This window comes from Balaenoptera ricei, chromosome 12, assembly GCF_028023285.1.
Source record: "Balaenoptera ricei isolate mBalRic1 chromosome 12, mBalRic1.hap2, whole genome shotgun sequence".
Taxonomy (NCBI): Eukaryota; Metazoa; Chordata; class Mammalia; order Artiodactyla; family Balaenopteridae; genus Balaenoptera; species Balaenoptera ricei.
The window spans coordinates 32,090,315-32,111,694 of NC_082650.1; the positions used below are offsets into that span (position 1 = coordinate 32,090,315).

At 36.7% G+C, this 21,380-nt stretch overlaps 1 protein-coding gene across 3 annotated transcripts in view; it reads right to left on the reverse strand.

Annotated features, from left to right (window-relative positions):
* Positions 1-21,380, reverse strand: part of AKAP7 (A-kinase anchoring protein 7) — a 141,897-nt gene that overhangs the window by 116,238 nt on the left and 4,279 nt on the right. For all 3 annotated transcript variants that reach the window (XM_059941202.1, XM_059941207.1, XM_059941201.1), the window contains exons 2-4: positions 18,346-18,477; positions 9,561-9,700; positions 1,540-1,676 (exon numbers count right to left, since the gene is read on the reverse strand). In XM_059941202.1, the coding sequence (XP_059797185.1) occupies positions 1,540-1,676; positions 9,561-9,700; positions 18,346-18,477 (409 nt within the window). The remainder of the gene's footprint in view (positions 1-1,539; positions 1,677-9,560; positions 9,701-18,345; positions 18,478-21,380) is intronic.

Consider the following 21,380-nt stretch of genomic DNA (forward strand, 5'->3'; position numbering starts at 1 on the left):
TGGGCTTGAGCCTATACTGTCAACCCTCGCCTGGGTCTGCCGCTTGTCAGGCTGCCTTGCCGAGTGTGGACTTGCCAGCCCCGCACGGTCATGTGAGCCAATTCCTGAAAATAAATCTCTCTCTATAGAGCCACAGCTGTAGATACAGATATAGCAATATATCTAGATATCCAAATGGGCATCCATCCTATTGGTTCTGTGTCTCTGGGGAACCCTGACTAGTCTACCATCCTAACACACAGGGGACCACTCATTTTCTCTCAGGCTTTCATCTTGTGTCACATCTTCTCTGGCTTCTTTTCTTTTAAGAGCATCAGAGTATTTCTTTTTTCTTCTGATTGGCAAAGTGAACAGTGAAAATGAGTTAAGTAAAATCTTCTGGTCCTCTCTGTCACTGCAGGGTGCTCAAGACCTGCCCTTGGGTGGATCATGTTGAGACAGATCAGAAGACTGATCCCTAAAGACATGCGGTTCTACTATTTAAAAAGACATCACTACCCGAATCATAATTTGACTGTATATTTTGAGTTACTAATTTATTGTTTTCTCCCTTTTATTTTTCCTTTTCCTCGCCTTCCCAATCCAAGCCTTGTTCTTCATTCCCTCAGAAGACTATATGTCAGGGTAGAAAACAGAAGTAACCTGTAACCTGTAATTCTGGATTTGGCTTTCCAAAGAGCTTATGCTTGAGCTTAATCCAGAGGGCTAAACAGGGGCTAACAGGGCAAGGGGCGCTCATACCGACAGACAGAGTATCCCAGAGAATTTGAGGAAGAGCAAGGTTTCTCCACTCTGGGCTGGAAAGCAGCAATCAATGACTAATACTCAACTTTTATGGTACAGCTCTGGGTTTGGAGGTTCAGGGTGTACAGGTACTCTAGGGATGAAGGAAGTAAAACTGAAATTGTCCATTAATCTAGTAAATGACAGCTCTAATAGCTAATAATATCAAGTGCCTGCTATGTGCCAGGCCCTATACTAAGAGTTCTTACATGTATTAGTACTATTATTTTCTCCATTTATTTAAAAAGTAAATGATTTGCCCAAAATTGGGCAGCTGTTAAGACGTGGTTGGGCCATGGTTCCAGAATCTTTACCTGGAATCCTAACCTAAATGGTCAGACTCCAGAGTGCTTACATAATTAACATAGATAAAATAACTGCATAACCAATGCATCTGATAACAATAACAGTTTAAAAGTATAGATTAAGGGGAATTCCCTGGTGGTCCAGTGGTTAGGGCTCTGCTCTTCCACTGCAGGGGGCACGGGTTCGATCCCTGGTCAGGGAACTAGGATCTTGCACGCCACGCAGCAGCATAACCAAAAAAAAAAAAAAAAAGTGTAGATCAGGAAGAATATTTATATGGCTAATTCTGTATATTGGCTTATTAACTGGAACAAATTATAATAAAGAATACTTCTCAAAAAAAAAAAGAATACTTCTTTAGAATTTCAATGCCTCTTTTGGTTCTGCTATGATTACTCAAATTACAGTAATAACTTGGTAAACAATATTCCAGAAAGATGTATTACTCACATGTTTATTTCATCTTCATTTAATAACTGCATCACTAGCAGGGTAACATGAAAGGAACCATCACTGTTCATTGCTTTGGCCAGTCGCTGATCTTGTTGTATTATTGCATTTTGCAGGATCTTAATTCCTTTTGTAATCTAATCACACACAGACAAAACAGAGATTAGATAAGCAAAATTTCCTTATGGTAACACTGAAATCGAGAAGAAAAATAAGCAACATATGAAATGAGAATGATGTCAAGATCCTTCAACCAAACAATGCCTAATTGTCTAACTATTCTCAAATATCCTGGAGAAATGACTTGGAAAGTTTAATAGGATGTATAAGTTAAAAAAAATCACACGATGCTTGTCCATTTTAAGAGCATCAAGCCCAACACCCTTCTTTTACAGACTGGGCCACTGGTTGAGTGGAAAAATTCTCAATGGCCATGTATCTTTTCAGAAATTTATCCTTGGAATATACAGTATGACTCACTATAATTATGATCTTTCCTAAAAATAAAAGTTTTATTCTTGCCACAGAAAGGTCAAACTGGCAGACAACATTCCATTTCTGTTGGCAGTAATATTTATTTGTCCCCAAGTGAATGTGTCTGAGAACCCATTCTTCATGGCCTTTAAGATTTTTTAGGACAGCAATAATCTCAACAGGAATGACTACTGTCATTTCCCCAGACATGTGAGGAGGGGCATCACCATGGAGAGAGAGCTGCAAACAAGTCTAAACGCATACGTTAGAAAAACTGTACAGTCCGCACCTAAGCAAAATCCCCGGTCCCTCATCAGCCTTCCCCTCTCAGCCTAATGAGAACAAAGAAGAGGAATGGTGGCTTTTCCCTCCTCCATTTCCAGTTGGAGACAATTCTAGTCAACTTCTAAATGTGAGTGCACTGGAAAATAGTTTGAATTCGGACTAGCAAACCAAGCAATCCCCAGAGAAAAGAGCGCACGTAGAAGCCCAGAGGCAGCAGAATTAGAGAGAAAAGGAAGAGAGAGGGGGCTGGCAATAGAAGCAAAGCCCTAAAAAGACAGCAGAGATAAGAAACAACTGGATCATGAGCACAGCAGGCTGTTCTGATACTGAAGAAGCTGTTTCATCCTGAACAATGTTCCCATTATCTGCAGAATGCGATTGGGCAAATCATGAGATGCTATCCTGGGATCTGACTTCTCACGTATCTTTACAATAAATCCACATCACCCAAAATAACCTCAGCATTTCTCTATTCCTTGCAACCTGGAGGACAGTAACATGAGAAACAGCGTTTTCCTGGTAGGAAGTTATGCAGTAACACCTAACACAAGATTTCCCAAGGGAAGATGTCACTTCCACGACACCCAACAAAAGAATACTGACAGCCTGATCATTAAAATGCTCCTAAAGCAATAGTACACAAAGATCTTACAGAGTCAGCGTTTCCTCTACCTCTATATTGATAAAACTAAATTGTAAACTCCCCGAGGACAACATCTATTTCTTCCACCCCGCCATCTCGCCACAGTGCCTGGTAATAAAAATAAACACAACATTGAGACCACAAGAGTAACTACCCTTTCTCGTGTGGTCACTGGGTTCTAGGCACTAGAGCGAGCATTTTACATATATTAGTTCACTGAAGCCTCCCGCCGATCCTGTGAGGTAAGATATTGGTACTGTCTCCCTTAAAATAAATTGAAACACAGAAGATTAAAAAGATCTTTTCAAGATCATATACCCAAAATAGCAAAGGAATTTGAGAAAAGGATAAATTACAATACATGAGAAAAGATGAGGGAAATACCTGGAGGAAAAGATCCAGGAGTGAGGAGGAGAAGGAAAAGCGGCCAGAGAGCCGTGCAGGAAGAGGTACAAGTAATGTGTTTTCAAGAGGAGACAAGGAGAGGGGCAGACATGTGGGCAGTGACTCAAGACATGAAACATCAAGGGAAAAAAGGGCATTTAAAGGAGATTCTGAGGAAGTCTTACTGGATCCTGTGTAAGAGAGCACACAGGCCCTCTCATAAAAGCCTTTAGTATAAGTCTACACTACTCTGCGAGGATTTTACACATGAATTTTTGAGAGATTTTTCCAGGTGCAATGAAGTGCTGAGTTCAGCTATCAGGAATGATGAAGCAGCTCAAGAGGGTCCAGGTTCACGTGGGAAGGGCCTAGCCAGTGCCGAGTAAATCATGTGAGCTCAAGAATATCAGACCTCAAAACAGTATAATTACATCTTCAAATCTTAGCTGGTACAAATGGTAATTCTGGCTTAACTGATCGTGAAAAAGTGGTTTAGGATGAGAACTTTTTAATACAGAGTGATGCAAATTAACGGTACTGGACTTGTATCAGAAATCCTGGATTTTAACCCCAGGTCTGCCGTGGGTGGAACCCCATAGAGGTCACCTAGTCTCAGTGAGTCTTGGTTTCTTCAATTGTAAAGCACTGCCAAACTTACAGGGATGTGTTAAAGGTCACGCAGACAAGCTACAGGAAAGCACTTTGCAAGCTCTGCGCCATTTGCCTAATATAAGTTCTGCAACACTGCCAATATTATTAAAATCAGTGGTTCTCTACCCCAGGGTACATTTGTCAATGCCTGGAGACATTTTCATTGTCACACTTGGGGTCTGCCACTTGCACTTAGTGGTAGAGTATCTGCATTTTAATAAAAACTGAGTCTTCATTCTAAGCTCAAATACTAATTATATGTAAATTCAGGACAATGCTCAAAAACTTCCATCCATTTGTATGTTCAGCATTTTAGTGCAATGTCCTACTATTTAGTGAAAAACAGTTTTAGACCATTCATATCTTTGAATTATCCAGTAGCTTGTAAAATTGCAAATTAAAATTTGTAAAACACTTTGAAGACTATTTCTCTGAAGTCACACAGTACTTATAATGCAAAATTAACCTTAACCTATGAAAATTCTGAAGATAATCTAATCAAGTAATGTATTTCTAACTATGCTTTGATGTTCCAGATTAATTTACATATTCCTTGACATCATCTTTAAAAAAATTTTAATGCATTTTATTACTAATTATATTCTTACAAGAGAAAAAGAAAAAACGAAACTACTTCAGAGTCTTCTCCGTATGCCATTTTAAAAAGTACCAATGTCGGGCTTCCCTGGTGTCACAGTGGTTAAGAATCTGCCTGCCAATGCAGGGGACACGGGTTCAAGCCCTGGTCCGGGAAGATCCCACATGCCGCAGAGCAACTAAGCCCATGTGCCACAACTACTGAGCCCGAGTGCCACAACTACTGAAGCCCGCGTGCCTAGAGCCTGTGCTCTGCAACAAGAGAAGCCACCCAATGAGAAGAGCGCGCACCACAACGAAGAGTAGCCCTCGCTCGCCGCAACTAGAGAAAAGCCCCTGCACAGCAACAAAGACCCAACGCAGCCAAAAATAAATACAAATAAATAAATTTAAAAAAAAAAAAGTACCAATGTCATTAAAGGCCAAAGGAAACTAATTTTTACAGCCCCTGTTTAAAATTCTACAAAGCCTTTAAAGCGTATCTGTCATCATAATCCCCAGCCACTGGCAGTATTGCACAATGCACATTTTTTAAACCTAATATTGTAGACCCATATTTAAGTAGAATATTAAAAGAAACTTTAAAAAATAAAAGCTTATTAAAATCTTAAAGATTTCTTTCACTCATTGAGTAGTTTCTTTGTATTTAGAGAATAAAAACAGACACGAATCTGCTAAACCTCACCACTAAGCCGTGTTCCACATGCCTAAAAATGACACAATAAGAAATTTCATTTTTCTATCTTTTAAGCTTTCTAGTTGATTCAAAGCATACATGAGCTCAAAGGAAAAGCCTTCAAGTTAGTTCGTGAGGGAGAGTAGTTATAGTCTAGCACACAGAAGGAGAATGTCCTTGACCTCATCTTTTGACATTATTTTTGGATTTTTTCTAAGCTGTTAACATAAATTATTCCTAAATTTGCTGCCTCATTAAGATTTAACAGAATTATCCCATCAATTTGCTACCTAACTTTTCTTCAAAGCTGAATATAGTCATTTTTCTTGCTTGTTTACACAAAGGAAAAAACTTGAAAATTTGATGATACAGCAATGAGTAAAAATTTTAAAAACATCCTAAAATAGGAGAATTTTCTATATCTACCAAGTGTTTAACATACATGATGATATCAAGTATTTTCACAACTACATTTCCCAGAAAGGAACAGAACACACAAATCATTTTTCATCTTTTCCTAAGACCAATAATTTTCACATTACAAAATGATGAAATACAGAATTAAATGTAGCAAATGCCTTTTAAAACCCCTAAAGAGCATCATATTTTTCCATTAGTATAAAACAATTATCTTACCAAAAAAATTAATACACTCCTAATTTCAATCAGCTTCTGATTGTTCCCTTGCATTTTTCAGTGTTGACTCACCTTAAATTATTACCTCTCATAAGAAAGCATATAAAACCAACATATGGGCAAATCCACCTAGAACTAATAATTAAGCAATTCTAGCCAGTTAAGAAATATTTAGGATTTATTATAATGCCATTAAATTTCTCATCCTTATTTTATTTTTAAACTAATGTGTAATTGCAGGTAGTGGAGAAACACATACTTTCACATACATGCCATTAGGATATTTTTATGCAGTCATTCTAATTCATTTTCCAATTCTATTTCTTAAAAATATGAAAATCATGATTTTCCAAAACTAAAGCATTCCAAATGTCTGATAACGTGTTTAAAAATCAAAGACCCATATAAGTCTGAATACTTTTTTCTTTAAAACTAGATGCCAACAAGTAGAGGCCAAAAGTAGAGCAGCTCATTGTCAATGTGCTAGCTTCCAAAAGCTTGTTTGCAGGTCACTTAATTGGAACTTGGAATACAGTCTCCCATTGAAACAATGTTATAAATGCTGCTCCTTTTCCCAGGCCTTCCAACAAAAGCCCATAAGTAGTTTCAACAGAAAATTAACATTAGATACTTGCAAACAAACAAACAAAAAAGGTGCTCATATGAAAGATATAAAAAGTATCTCCTAATCTTGTCCTATTCCTAGCCCTCCTCCCCATATTTGCATTAAGCTTTCTGTTACCCACAAATAAGTCTCTTGAGAGGGAAATATTAAATTCTTTGGTTTCCACGTTACTTGAAGCTTGTGTGCCCCACTATTACAAGTCACCCTACCCCATGGAAAACAAACTGCCATTGAACCTGTATTATAAAACCAGCATTTGTAACACTGTATTTATTAAACATTCTGGTTGGAATTTGGTATGCCAGAAACACATCTTCCACCCTGAAATGAGAGTATTTTGTGTGTGTGTGCCTACTCTGGCCAAACTCCCTCCTAGGTACTGGGAACGATCTGAAAAACTTCGTGAGGAAGATTAACAAGTGTCAAATTTCAAGGATGACAAATGACAAAAGGAAAGCCATGAAAGTGTTGTGGGGTTTTTTTTGGGGGGGGGCGGCGGGGGGGGGGGGAGGTTGACCAACTCAGGGTGGTCACGGGTGGGAGAGGTTTGAGCTGAAATTTTGGCATTAACAAAATCAAAAGGAGAGGAAAGAAAACTCCCAGCCAGGGAAGGCTTTCCAGAGGGCAGAGGGAAACTGGCAAGCTCAAGCAAGGCCAGAGGGGCTCAAGCAGAAGGAACGAGGGCTGAGGTGGAAAAGGCCAAGCCATGTAGAACCTTCTAGAATATGGTAAAGCCTTTGTCTTCATCCTAATATCAATGGGAAAATACTGAAGTGTACAAGCATGTAGGTGATGTGTCCAGATTTGGATTTAGAAAATAATCATTATCACCTCCATTTTACAACTGAAGACACTGAAACTACAGCAATTAAGTAACCTGACCTACATCCACAGTGGAGTTTGTAATCCAGCTGGTATCCAAACAAGGTTTGTCAGGTTCCAAAGCCTGTACTCTCCTCACTTTCTACAGAACCTCCAAGAAGTAGAGAAGCAGAAACAAAGGCTACAGGGTGAAACAAAGCAGCTTGCGGGGTGAAAACTAAGGGTTGCAAACAGTTCTCTCATCCCCTCTTCTCATCTTTGCAGCCTGAATCCTGAACTAAGTAGCAGAAGAAAAGAATCTCTCCACCCTCTTTCCCCTTGGTCCCCTTCCTTGCCAGCCCTATCCCAGCACATCACCCCACCAGTCTTCACTGGAGGAGGCAGGAAGCCGGCACAGGGCTGGAAGGGGCTGGGGCAGGCTCAGAGGGGCTGCAGAGCTGCTGCTCCGACCAGCAGGGCCAAGAACAGAGGCAGGCAGGGAGCAAGAGAAAAGGAAGGACCTAAGCAAAGCAACTTAGAGAAGGGCTCACCCAACTTCTACACTCACAGACTCTGGAGTGAAACAATCTCTAAGCAAAAAATCAAAATAAGGAACCTGGCGTCTCTTCCAATCAGAAATCATGTACCCTTGGGGACGTCCCTTGGCCTGTTTCACAGGCAGTTTCCTCAGGACCTGGCCTCTGTCTGCTTGCTTAAATAGCACCACCTGTGGCTTCCTGCTCTCTTCTCATTCACATAGGTACACGTGATCCTAAATCTCAGAGAAAACCTGTCCAAATAACTCGCAAGTATTTTAATATATAATTTCTGATTGCATTAAACTTTGCATCAGCTAAACACTTTTTTTTTAAGATAGCAGATATAATTAAGTTTGCTAATCAGCCTATTTTTAATTATTTATTTATTTATTTATTTATTTATTTTTGGCTGTGTTGGGTCTTCGTTTCTGTGTAAGGGCTTTCTCTAGTTGTGGCAAGCGGGGGCCACTCTTCATCGCGGTGCGCGAGCCTCTCACTATCACGGCCTCTCTTGTTGTGGAGCACAGGCTCCAGACGCGCAGGCTCAGTAGTTGTGGCTCACGGGCCTAGTTGCTCCGCGGCATGTGGGATCTTCCCAGACCAGGGCTCGAACCCGTGTCCCCTGCATTAGCAGGCAGATTCTCAACCACTGCGCCACCAGGGAAGCCCCAGCTAAACACTTTTAAGGGCTATTTTATTGTTAACCCGCCACTCCGTACCAGTAAAATCAAAGTCTGATTCTTTCCTGTATCAAATTCTAAAATCCTGTATTGCTAGGTAATACCATTTCTCTTTTTATGTGTTTTTCTCCCCAACTAAACTGTATCTCACAGACTAGATATTTCCTAGAGTGTCCTAAAAGAATTTTTTTTTCTTTGAGATTTATTTCTTTGATTTCAATATCATTTGCTTTGATCTTTAAAAATTCATTAGCATTGTGTAGAAACATTCTAGTTAAATAAAGGGAAAAGCAACCTGAAAATATGCCCAGTTAAGAGATCAGAGCCCACAATCAAACAGAAATTCAGATCTAGCTCTTAAGATACATAAAATTGGGCCAAGATATAAAAACAGTCAGTCATCCAAACAAGGTGTTCTTTCCTAAGGCATTTTAATTCCTAACTCACTGCTCTAGAAGTCTTAGATACTGCAGTTTTCTCTCCCAGTCACATATAAGGGTTTCTTAGTGTGGGTCAGTTGGCTGGTCCCATTTCCTATTACTGATGCCACATTAATTTTTCAGACTTTTAATAGATTTCTACCAAGTTTGTCATGCACTATTAAGTTGGTACAACAATGAGTAATTTTTAAAGAAACTACGTTGCAATAATCATTACCATGAGCTGGACTAAGCAGCAGGAGATCCCAGTTTACCTTCCCCACAGACATTTCAGAATCTTTTTTTACCAGCTCTCTGCTTCTGAAAGATTCCTCCACTATGATGAATAAACACCTAGAAAGGACCTTGACATGCTACCTGGCAACACTTTTTCAAGTGGCTTTTGCAAAATTATTGTTTAAATATGATTGTTTAAATAGTGTTTTTTTAAATTATTGTTTACACATATTCTATATTCCCTGTGTGGCCCAGCTAAAAATGCCACCAAAGACTCTTAAAAGCTGAGAGAAAATGGGTTTGTGAGCATTTAGTGTACCTTAAATATAATTTAGAATAAACTTAGTAAAAATAATTTTTTTAAAAAATAGCACCTCTTTGTTGGTGATCGGAATGGATAGGAAATAGTTGGGTTGATGATCTTTTTGCTTTTTTTTCCTCTTCTTTATTTTATCTTTATTGTTCCATTCATTTTCTTTACTTCTCTCCAAATTTATGTGAGGTACATCAGTGACTAGAGAAAAAAAGTCAAACAACATGTCTAATGCATTTAAACAAAGATAATATAATCAGAAAAAAAACAAGCACTATACAAGTAGCAATCATTCTTAACTGTCATTTTCAAATCTAAAATAGGAATTGGCAAACTCTTCTGCAAAAGACCTCATAATAAATATTTTAGGCTTTGCAGATCATACGGTCTTGGTCAAAACTACCCAAGTCTGCTACTGACAAAACACAGATGAAGGGGTACAACTGTTTTCTAATAAAAATTTATTTACAAAGCAGATAGATTTGGCCCATGGGCCATGGTTCACTAACCTCTGATCTAAAGCATAACTAACAACCATTCTCTTCCCCTTGCCACAATTTTCATGATGCTAGGAAAAATCACTTTTTCATCCATCCTGTATATTTGTAACTTTTTTTGTATGTATATTTGTAACATACATATTTTGTATGTATATTTGTAACTTTTACAACAGAACCACTTGCAGCAGTGCCATTCAAAGTTTTGTTCATGGCCAGTGTCACACTACAAATCATTTGTTCCAGAAACTGAGAGAATGCTTTATAAACTTTCAGAGCAATTAGGCAAAGTAATTTTGTCTGTCAAATTTTGGCTTCTATTTTATAGAGCTTTTTCTTTAACACCTTTTTGCTAATAATTCATGTTTTATTATATTTTACAAAAGTATCAGTCAGCAACATGTAAGAAATTAAAGTAAAAAAAATGGTCCTTGACCATAGATAACTTGAGAAACACTTAGCATGCTTTTTAAGGTCATCTTCAAAAGACATTTCCAACATCCAACAACTCTTATTATGAAGCTATACCCCCAGAAGTAATTTCCAAATCAGCGTGAAATGCCATTGTCTCTTTTACCAATTCTATCAGGGGCTTCCCTACCCGTGCAAAACTACCATTAATTTATTTTTCAGGTGTGCCTTCTTGAACAGTAGCTTACTGTTCAAAATAGAGTACCTCATAGAGACTTTGAAAAATTCAAATATAATTATATATTCTGAGGTATGATTTTGGAAAGGGGGAGAGAGGGAGGAAGCACCTTGCCTTACATTCAGTCCTATGAAGTTGGTTTCATCTTTGGGATCAACTCTAACACACCATAGTGACCAAGAGCACAAGGCCCATGTGCATCTAACTAAACTCCTTATTTTACATACGATGAAAGAGAAGAGAAGAAAAACTTTTTAAAGCAGCTCAATGTCACAGAGTCAAGCCTGGTATCTAGACCTTTTAAAGGCCTCCTTCTAGTGTACTTTCTACTGGAACAAACTGCTTCCCTCTCGCAGTTCTAGATAAGTAGTTACTACTACACACAAAACCAAAGAGCGGAAGGAACTGTCCTTATTCTGTTGTTCTTTGAAATATTAATAGTAAATAATTTTTAAATGAATGCTGCAAATAATACTTTAATGCTAACTTCTAAGAAAAATAGTAGAAAATGTTTAAAATTTAAAAATTAAGAGTTTGTGGGAATAGACATGCTTTCCTTCTAGGATTAACATATCTGTGAGCCCTAGAAAAAGACTTAGAAGACAGGGGTAAATTAAGAGCAAGGTGATCTGGGTAATAAGTCTGACTGTATCATTATGAGTTAAGGCAAAATTACCCAGTCTGTTTGTGCAACCATTTCTCTACTACATTTCTCAACAATATGCATAATGATTAACATGGTTAAAATGATATATCTTCACAGAGAACACATATTTGAAATATAACTTATTAGCTTCTTTTGTACATGTGAGCTTGTCAGAACTTTTAAAAAGTTCGTAGCATTCTCTGTATTACGAGCATTATCTGAATTGCTTCATAAGATGCCACTGGGTTTTATTTCCCATGCAGCTTTTTTCATATGGAAAATCAAATCAATACACTGAGCTGCTTGTAATTTCAGATATATAAGAAATAGTCCTACCATTGATTGTAGTAACATGAATTAAATGTACTAATTTTAAACAAAACCCACAAAATATGCTAATGAAGTACCACATATTTTAAATCCACTTCTAAAATACATTCCTAGCCCATCTCCATCTGTTGTTAGTAAACTGGCACTCTGGAAAAGGAAGCCATTTTTAACATAATCTGGGCTGGAATCCTGGCTCCACACACTAGCTGTGTGACCTTAGATAAGTCACATAAATTCTCTTGACCTAAGTTTCCTCCTCTATAATGTGAGGATAATAATAATAGCTACCTCATAGGAACATTTAAACACTGAGTTAGGGACTTTCCCTGGTGGTCCAGTGGTTAAGACTCTGTCCTTCCACTGCAGGGGTATCTGACAGTTATCAGCCTATGCCTTTGCGTAAAAGTAATCTACAAAAGGAAAAGGGGGAGTGGGAATGGCTGCTGGGAAGACAACCAGCAATGCAGCAGAGGCAGCACTAGACAGTGAAAGGGCACTGACCCAAAGACTAGTCTTCCAACGAGCATCTTTCCATCAATTCACTTCATTTCTTTATCTGAGAACTTAAAAATCTGGCCAATCCATGGAGAAATAGCTAATTCTAGGTTTGGGGGATAAAATGTACAAGAGAAAGCTAGAAATTCAAAGACTCCTGGGATCATGTCAGAAGGTCTCTAGAGCCAGTTTGAAAGTTCCCCCACAGGCCAAAGATAGGACAATTTGAACATCAAATGACCATAACAGTAAACTTCTACATAACTTGATTTCTTCAATGATAAACGTGCACGTGTGCATGCACACCCACCCACCCACCCACACACACAAATGAAAACAACAGGAGGAGGACATCTAGAGACGAAAAGAGACTGAAGAGATGTATCAAATATAATGCATAGACTTTGGTTCCTAAATCAAACGAGCTTTTAAAAAATTACAATACAGGGACTTCCCTGGTGGCGCAGTGGTTAAGAATCCACCTGCCAATGCAGGGGACATGGGTTCAAGCCCTGGTCTGGGAAGATCCCACATACCGTGGAGCAACTACATCCGGGCGCCACAACTACTGAGCCTGCGTGCCACAACCACTGAAGCCCGTACACCTAGAGCCCGTGCTCCACAACAAGAGAAGCCACTGCAATGAGGAGCCTGAACACCAAAACGAAGAGTAGCCCCCGCTCGCAGCAACGAAGACCTAACACAGCCAAAAATAAATAAATAATTACAATACAATCAGAGAAATGTGAATATGATAGGGTATTTGATGACATTAGGAATTACCGTTATTTTTCTCATGTAGTAAGGATATTTCAAGTATGCTTACTATTATATGCTTAATAAGATTCCTCATCTTTTAAGGATATGCATTATTTACAGAAAAAATGACCTCTCTGCGATTTACTTCAAAATAATCCAGTGAAGAAGAGGTAATGAATACATGAGGCTCATTATACTATTCTACTTTTGAATATGCTTAAAAGTTTCTATAATCAAATTTTTTTTAAAAAACCCAGGGGCATGGGAGGAACAACAGCTGCATAATCTAGTAACTAGGGGTCTCTGCTGGTTCTAGTTTTCTGTGATTCGGAATAAAGGAACCAACTGTTATTACCTGTACTAACTAGGACATTTTATGGTGAAATTAAATAAAGAATGGTGTCCAAACTAATAATCCAGCTGATTTTATAACCTTTAGTTTATCTCAAAATTAACATAGTAAAAATAGAATCCTAAGCCTATAGTCTAGTTTTTCTTTTTTCAAACTGCAAGTATCAATCCACTAGTGGGTTATGAAATCACCTTAGAAGATAAAAAAAAAGCACTTTTTAATAACTAGAATGGAATGGATTGGAATGGAAAGAAAAGGAAAGCAAAGCAAAAGGATAGAATGGTAAACAGTACACTGCTTATGATACATGTATTACTTCATGAAATTTCAGTTTTTTACATATATATGTATATTAGGTGGCAATGTAAAATCTATTTCTTACTTTGAACATAAGACATACTTTTGCTGTATTTTACTCAATATAACAGTACTAAGAGGAACAGACTTAATAAAACAGTATTTAAAAGACCACTGGAGGGCTTCCCTGGTGGCGCAGTGGTTGAGAATCTGCCTGCTAATGCAGGGGACACGGGTTCGAGCCCTGGTCTGGGAAGATCCCACATGCCGCGGAGCAACTAGGCCCGTGTGCCACAACTACTGAGCCTGCGCGTCTGGAGCCTGTGCTCCGCAACAAGAGAGGCTGCGATGGTGAGAGGCCCGCGCACCGCGATGAAGAGTGGCCCCCGCTCGCCGCAACTAGAGAAAGCCCTCGCACAGAAACGAAGACCCAACACAGGCAAAAATAAATAAATAAAAATAATTTAAAAAAAAAAAAAAGAAAAGGAATTAAAAAAAAAAAAAGACCACTGGAGTGTTCAGTATTTTAAGTTGTTTTATACCTTACCTGTTTAAAACTAGTGTCCTCCTGTCTGTAGCTACTCGTTTTTGCCATTTCAAATGTTTCATAAGTCCATTTTGCAGATATCCAGAGAAGGAAAATCATAATCTCTGAAGGTAATAGTTATAATGTGAAATAGCTCAAATAATTCTGGTATCGTGAGAATGACACCGAGTAAAGCCCCCAATTCAGAAGGCAACCTTTTGGTAAAAATAAAGAAGTACAGGGTTTTTCTAAATTCCCTTAGCTTTCTCTTATCAATAACTATTAAACTTCCCTCTGAACTGGATTATCTATATTTTTCTTTTGTTAGGCATCACAGACAGGGTAAAGTTTAAAATTATCTTATGTGAGCTGCGCAAAAAAGGGGGAAAGAATTCTGTGAGTATTTACTGTTATAGTACAGTTTAATTTACCATTATAAGTAGTAAGTTTGTCTGCCTTTCTATTTCAGTGAGTCCTGATGATTTATGGTCAACTTGCTAGACACTTGTTTGCATATCTTCTTTGCCTTTCATTTGCAGGTTTATTTGTATGGTTTATTTGCAGGTTTATTTGTATGGTTTTCATTTGTAGGTTTATTTGTATGGCCAGAGTATAAAATCCCTCTTTTCCTTACTGAACTTCATTTTATTTCTAGCTTTTAAATCATAATCTAAGTTCTAAAATACAATTTACTATTATACATTTTATTTAGTTCATATGAAAATACAATGAGCAAAGTATTCAAGTACTATCAAGTTTACAATAAAAACATTAAAGATCAATGACCATAGAAGCAAAATGTAGAAAGCTTTTGGCCATATGCCCTGGATCTTTCACTGGATTATTTAGAGTAACTTTATTGTTTAGCAAAAAAAAAAAAAAGTATCAGTTGTAGTAGAGCCTGTAAATGCATCCCATAAATTTATTACACTTGTTAATTTTCATAATGATTTCAGTAGCCATTTTAATGTGCTCCAATGAATCTGGTCTTGTTGACAAAGGCTGTAACTCTCTCATCCATGAGTTGGCTTTTTTTACCTAAAGCACTACATATGTCATTTTATGTAAATTATGTAAATTAACTAATTTTCCTAAAGCTTTTTCAATTCCCTCGAAAAACTACAATGAATGAATTATGGGAGAAATTAATGTAATGAGGTAGCCCATCTGTTATTGTTGGTTGATTGTTTTCATACTTGCTGTTAGCCAAAAGGCTGAGAATGAATTCGATTTTGCTTTTATATTCTTTTCCTTTTTTCTTGTTACTTAAGCAGTCAAAATCTTTGAAGTAACCATTCTTAAAACTTCTTAAGTATACAACTTAGAATATTACCTTCTATATTTCACAGATTTACTCGGAATAATCTTTGGCAAGTTACTAAAACTTTCTAAAAAAATAATTTACCCCTCTCATTCATTGTGAGGATTAAGTAAAGAAATAACAAAGCATTTACTGATGTGCTAGAAGCACTCAATGATATTATTATAAAATACTGCTCTCAAAGGGAAAATTTTTTAATATTTAATTCAACAAATATATTTGGGCAAAAAATTTTGGTAAGATTAAATTAATAAAAATTTATGGAGGCAAGTTCATGCCACACACTGCTGTAAGGACAACATTAACAAATTGAATCTTCCCAACAACCTTATGAGATAACTACCATTATTAAACCAATTTTAGAGATAATGAAAGTAAGCCCAGACACTTGTTCAAAGTACACAATAGGAAAGTGTAGGAGCAAATTTTGTCCCTTGACAGTCTGACTCCACAGCCCTCACTTTTAACCACCTAACTTTAACACTATTAGTGATATCTTAGTGGATAGTATCAAAAAAAAATGAGTTTCTCCAGTTCTCTGTTTATTGAATCGATGAAGCTTACATCTCTAAAAGCAAGTTTCTAACCACAACTAAAAATTTTAATCATATTTTTTCATGAAAAGAATCAAGAGCATTCAGGGACTTCCCTGGTGACACAGTGGTTAAGAACCGCCTGCCAATGCAGGGGACACGGGTTCGAGCCCTCGTCCGGGAAGATCCCACATGCCGCAGAGCAACTAAGCCCGTGCGCCACAACTACTGAGCCCGTGCTCTAGAGCCCACGAGCCACAACTACTGAGCCCGAGTGCCACAACTACTGAAGCCCACACGCCTAGAACCCGTGCTCCGCAACAAGAGAAGCCACTGCAATGAGAAGCCCGCGCACCACAACCAAGAGTAGCTCCCGCTCGCCGCAACTAGAGAAAGCCCGTGCACAGCAACGAAGACCCAATGCAGCCAAAAATGAAAAATAAAAATAAATTTACAAAAAAAAAAAAAAGAATCAAGAGCATTTATAAAATTTGAAGATTAGAAAAAGGAAAAAAGAAATTGCTCAGAAACCTCCCATCTTAACACAACCACTGTGAATTTTGGTGACAAATCATCACCTAAAGTATTTACACAATTGTAAACAAACAGCACATATATTTTCCCCCTACTTTTTCACTTTGCATTTTATATAGGAAATGTTCACTATTACATAGTTTTCAGAAATATTTTCATAATATATAATTCCATACTATGTAGTCTAAAGGCACTAGTATAGCTTATTCAACCACACTCTAATGGACATTTGGGTTTTCCCCAATATTTTTAACTACTTAAAAACACTGTGACACACATATTTATAAATAAAACTTCTTCCCACAAGACCATGTCCTTATAGTAGGAATTCCATGAGTGACTCTACCCCATGTATGAACATTGGTCAAGATCCCAACAAACTCCATTCTAAAAGGACTATAACAGTACATTGTCAGAAGCCATGTAGATAGAACATGAAAATCACTGAGTATTATTTTTAAGAGATATTGCCAATCTGATAAGTTACAACTGTATTTTGACATGCATCCTTTGATACTTATGAAGTTGAATAATTTTCCACATATTTGTTTACTAACTGAGTTTTACCTTTTACACCCTTTGCCAGATACCAATTATTTTTTATTATTTGGGACAAATATTTGCCTTAAGTCCTTTCACAATAAAATCTGATATATGCATTACAGGCTTCCCCAATAAATTACAGAAAGGTACAGGATATAATTTACCCGTTTTTAAAAATTGACTCAGGACAATCACTTACTATACCAAGTACTGAGATTCAATCTTTATTTGATACACATTTTTCTGTTACAAAATTTTTTTCCAGGTAAAGGGAGGTTTCAATTGATACTTTAAAATACTTAAGATACAAAGTATTTTTTAATATACTACTTAATAGTATTAGCTAATGAATAAGTAATAAAATGATAATTTCCCATATCTCTAAAATCTTCAATAATTATAAGGTTAGACCTAGAATTCTGTGAGATAAAATAAGGATTACAGTAATTTCAATGAGGAGAACTGAATGCCACATTTAGGAAAGACATGCAACTAAAAAAAAAAAAAAAATCACTGAACTACTCTGTTTTGAACCTTGATTTAAGTGTGGCTTCATAGTTAAGAGCTGTGATTATCTTAAGAGAGTAGACTCAATTAAACTAAAGCTCTCCACAAATTTTTACACTCTGTGGGAAGCATACTAAGTTATTCCTATCAGCAGTAGAATGAAAGACTCTCCATTGCACGCTCCCACTCAACTTTCAGAGGCAGGATTCACAGCAACCTCAAACCTCTGGATGGTTTACTGGGTTTCTAACCAATTGACCAACGACCCTTCCCCTTGTAAAGAGAACAGACCCATCCAGGTCCAGGTCAACAACTCACTAATGCTGGATTCTCTCCCAGAAAACATTCAACCTATAGGGCCAAAGGTGTGGCTCAGGTTGTACTGCTTCCTCAACATTTCTGAAAGATTTTCTTTTTACATACATTTGTATATTTTATTTCATATATATATTTATTTATTTTACTTACCTTTATTTATATTTTTATGTGTTTATTTATATTCCAATACATATCATTTTGGCCAGTAAACATCTGTTAGATGAATGGGTACTGCTGAATTAGCAGTAGGTCCAGAATAACTGAGGTGGTTATAAACCATGGAATGTTGTGGCCCATTATTTTCTGAAGTAGCTTATAAACTACAGAATGATCTGCCCGCAAATTCTGTGAGACATGCCTTAATATTATCTGTGATAGTTTTATCAATAGACTACCAACAGACAATTACTAATGAGCAACCTGAACTCAAAAACATGACAAGTACTTAAGGTGAAGTAATTATTAAGAAAAAAATATATGTATCACTAAATTTACTATTCACTGCTTCTAAACACATATTTATTTAATAAAGTACTTACTTCCACAATCATCTATAATATCGATAGTAGCAAATGGCAAATCTACCAGAGAATCCACTGTGTTGGCTTCAAATTCTTCTGACATTTCCCTTTTTCTTGACACATTTTCACACTCATTGGAATTTATTCCTCCTTTAACATCACAAAAAGAAAAGTATATTATTTTATTTATTTTAACTCATATCCTAAGCTAAAATAACTAACTGAACTCAATATAAATTAACATCTGTTAAGAAATGCTAAAACTGGTATTCAAATATATTGTACAGCTATTTATATAAATATTTATACCATATTCTACATTTTTATAAATGCATTTTTATGTTAAACAGCTTTAATAATTTTCTGAAGCACAGTACTCAACTCAGGGTTAAATGAAGTTGAATTAATCAACAAGCCGCAAGATCCTTTATAGCTGCATTTTCTTAATTCTAAAACTACAGTTTTTCACATACCTTTTGAAAACAAGCCAACAAGGTTTTGACAGTCTTTTTCATGCTTATTTTTTAACAATATCACTTATCTGTTCTCATCTGTACAAGCTCTGACTTTTACTTTTTTCTTCATAAAGACTTTTAAATTTTTTTCTCTCCATTATTATATTAACATTGGAAACTCAAACATTAAAAATACAGAGCTCTAAATACGCTTTTCTAGAAATTTAATGGTTAAAAAGCAAAAAGATCTTACAGTTTCCCGACAGCTCTCCCATGGATACATATTAATATTAGAGCCACATTTCACATTTGGTCCTTGTTTTGTTTTGCTTTGTTTTGTTTTTATGGGTGGAACAATCATATGCGTTGGGAGGAGGTTAAGGGAAAGAGGGTGTCTGTTCAAATTGATAGAGTCAATTGCTAAATTTATCAGTAGGTGGTCTCCCCAGTACTATTATTCTCCATGCTTTTATTGACAGACACAAATGTTCTTTGATCTAGAATTGAACAAAATCCTGGGATACTTATATAATTTCTACTCTATATATTGAGTAAAGATTAATTTACCACTAACAATATTAAAGAAGTCATTTATTTCATTCTGCTGTAATCCTCTATTTTCATATATCAGGCCTTAAAAAAACACACTCCATTGAATATGGCTTCAATATACAAGATAATAAATATTCTGATAGGTCATAGTTAACATAAACCAAAAACAACTAAATTTTTATTGCAATTTGGGTAATCTCTAATATTACTTACACACAAACCTATTTTCTAGATAAAAGCAAAAAATGACAATAAAACCTTTTTGTTGTTGGTTTTTGTATATCAGCTAATCATGTTCAATACCAAAACCAAAAAAATTAATAGTATACTCTTAATAATGCTATTTATTTATATTACAGTTCAAACCTTATTGAGTATGAGTGCCTGGAACACAGGTGTTCAACAAATGTTAGTTTACTCTGAATCTAATCAAACTCACAGCTACTTGAAACATGTGAGAACAAGTAAATGTTTCCTTTCTATGTTTACACTTGCATTGAAAAATACAAATGCAGCTTATATTTAAACAAAAGTTTCAATAGATCAACACATATCTTTATATTTTGGGGCACATGCAGCTATGCAGAAAATATCATCACTGACCATGTAGCTTACACTTAAAAGCTAGCAACAAAGAGTATTTGTGCAGTTACAAGTGTACAAAGCTGAATGAAAATCTGAACAAAATGAAATAAACCCAACTTTCCTTTTTTTCTATTTTACTCTTAATCTAAGAACTTAGTAATAAATTCTAAGGATCTAATGTACAGCATGGTGACTAGAGTTAATAATACTGCATTGTATACTTGAAATTTGCTAAGAGAGTAGATCTTAAGCATTTTCACCAAAAAAAAAGTGAAGTGTGGATGTGTTAATTAACTTGATTGTGGCAATCATCTCACAATGTGTACGTATATCAAATCATCACGCTGTACACTTTAAATATATACAGTCTTATTTGCCAATTGTACCTCAATAAAGCTGGGGAGGGGAGAAATTAGTGATATTAAATTGGCCCATTTAACAGTGACATCTCAATACTAGCTCCAAAGTGCCACTTGGAAATATACTGGATTCTTGGCAATATGTGGAATGGGGAAGGAAGGCTGAATTCTATGCTCACATTTTGAAGGCAAGATGAAGAATTAAATAACATGATGAATTAAATTTAGTCATTTTTTAAATGAAAAATGTTCTTGAAACAATTTAAGTATACTTTATCTTAACCAATTAATCAACAACAATTAGAGAACAAGTGCTATGTGGATCACTCTGGCTATACCAAAAGGACAATCGAGCAGTGACAATGGTGATAATAGTGGTGTTTGGGTAACATGCAAGGCAAGCTGGCTACTATAAAAGAAAGGGTTTGGGACTAGAAATCAGGAGACAGGGACTTCCCTGGTGGTCTACTGGTTAAGACTCCGTGCCCCCAATGCAGGGGGCCCAGGTTCAATCCCGTATGCCACAACTATAGATCCCGTGTGCCGCAACTAAAGATCCCGCACGCAGCAACGAAGATCTCCCGTGCCGCAACTAAGACCCAGCACAACCAAATAAATAAATAAATATTTTTTAAAAAAATCAGGAGACAGATATTCTAGTATTGGACCTGCCACTCACTTGTGATCCTGGGCAAGTCGTGTGAATTCTCTAGGCCCTAGTAGTTATCTCATCTATTAGATGACAAGGTTGTCCTAGTTGAAAAATTCTAAAGCTTGGTCGTACATTAGAATCACCTGAAGAGCTTTTTTTAAATGATCAACATCTGGGTCTCACCCCAGGCCACCTAAATCAGAATCTCTGGAAACGAGGCCAGCCTCTTGTACTTTTTTAAAGCCTCGCAGGGTGACTCTAACGTGCAATGAAGTTTGAAAACCACTGCTCCCCTTTCACTTATTCCATACCTTGATTCTATGCCACACTAAGAAATTATGTTAACAGTTGAGAACAATCAACGTAAAAGGAAAAACTCTGACTACTCGTCTACTGGCAGGGAAAACTTTCCTGAGGACCAGCTCAGGGCTGAGTGAGGTAATCCAATCT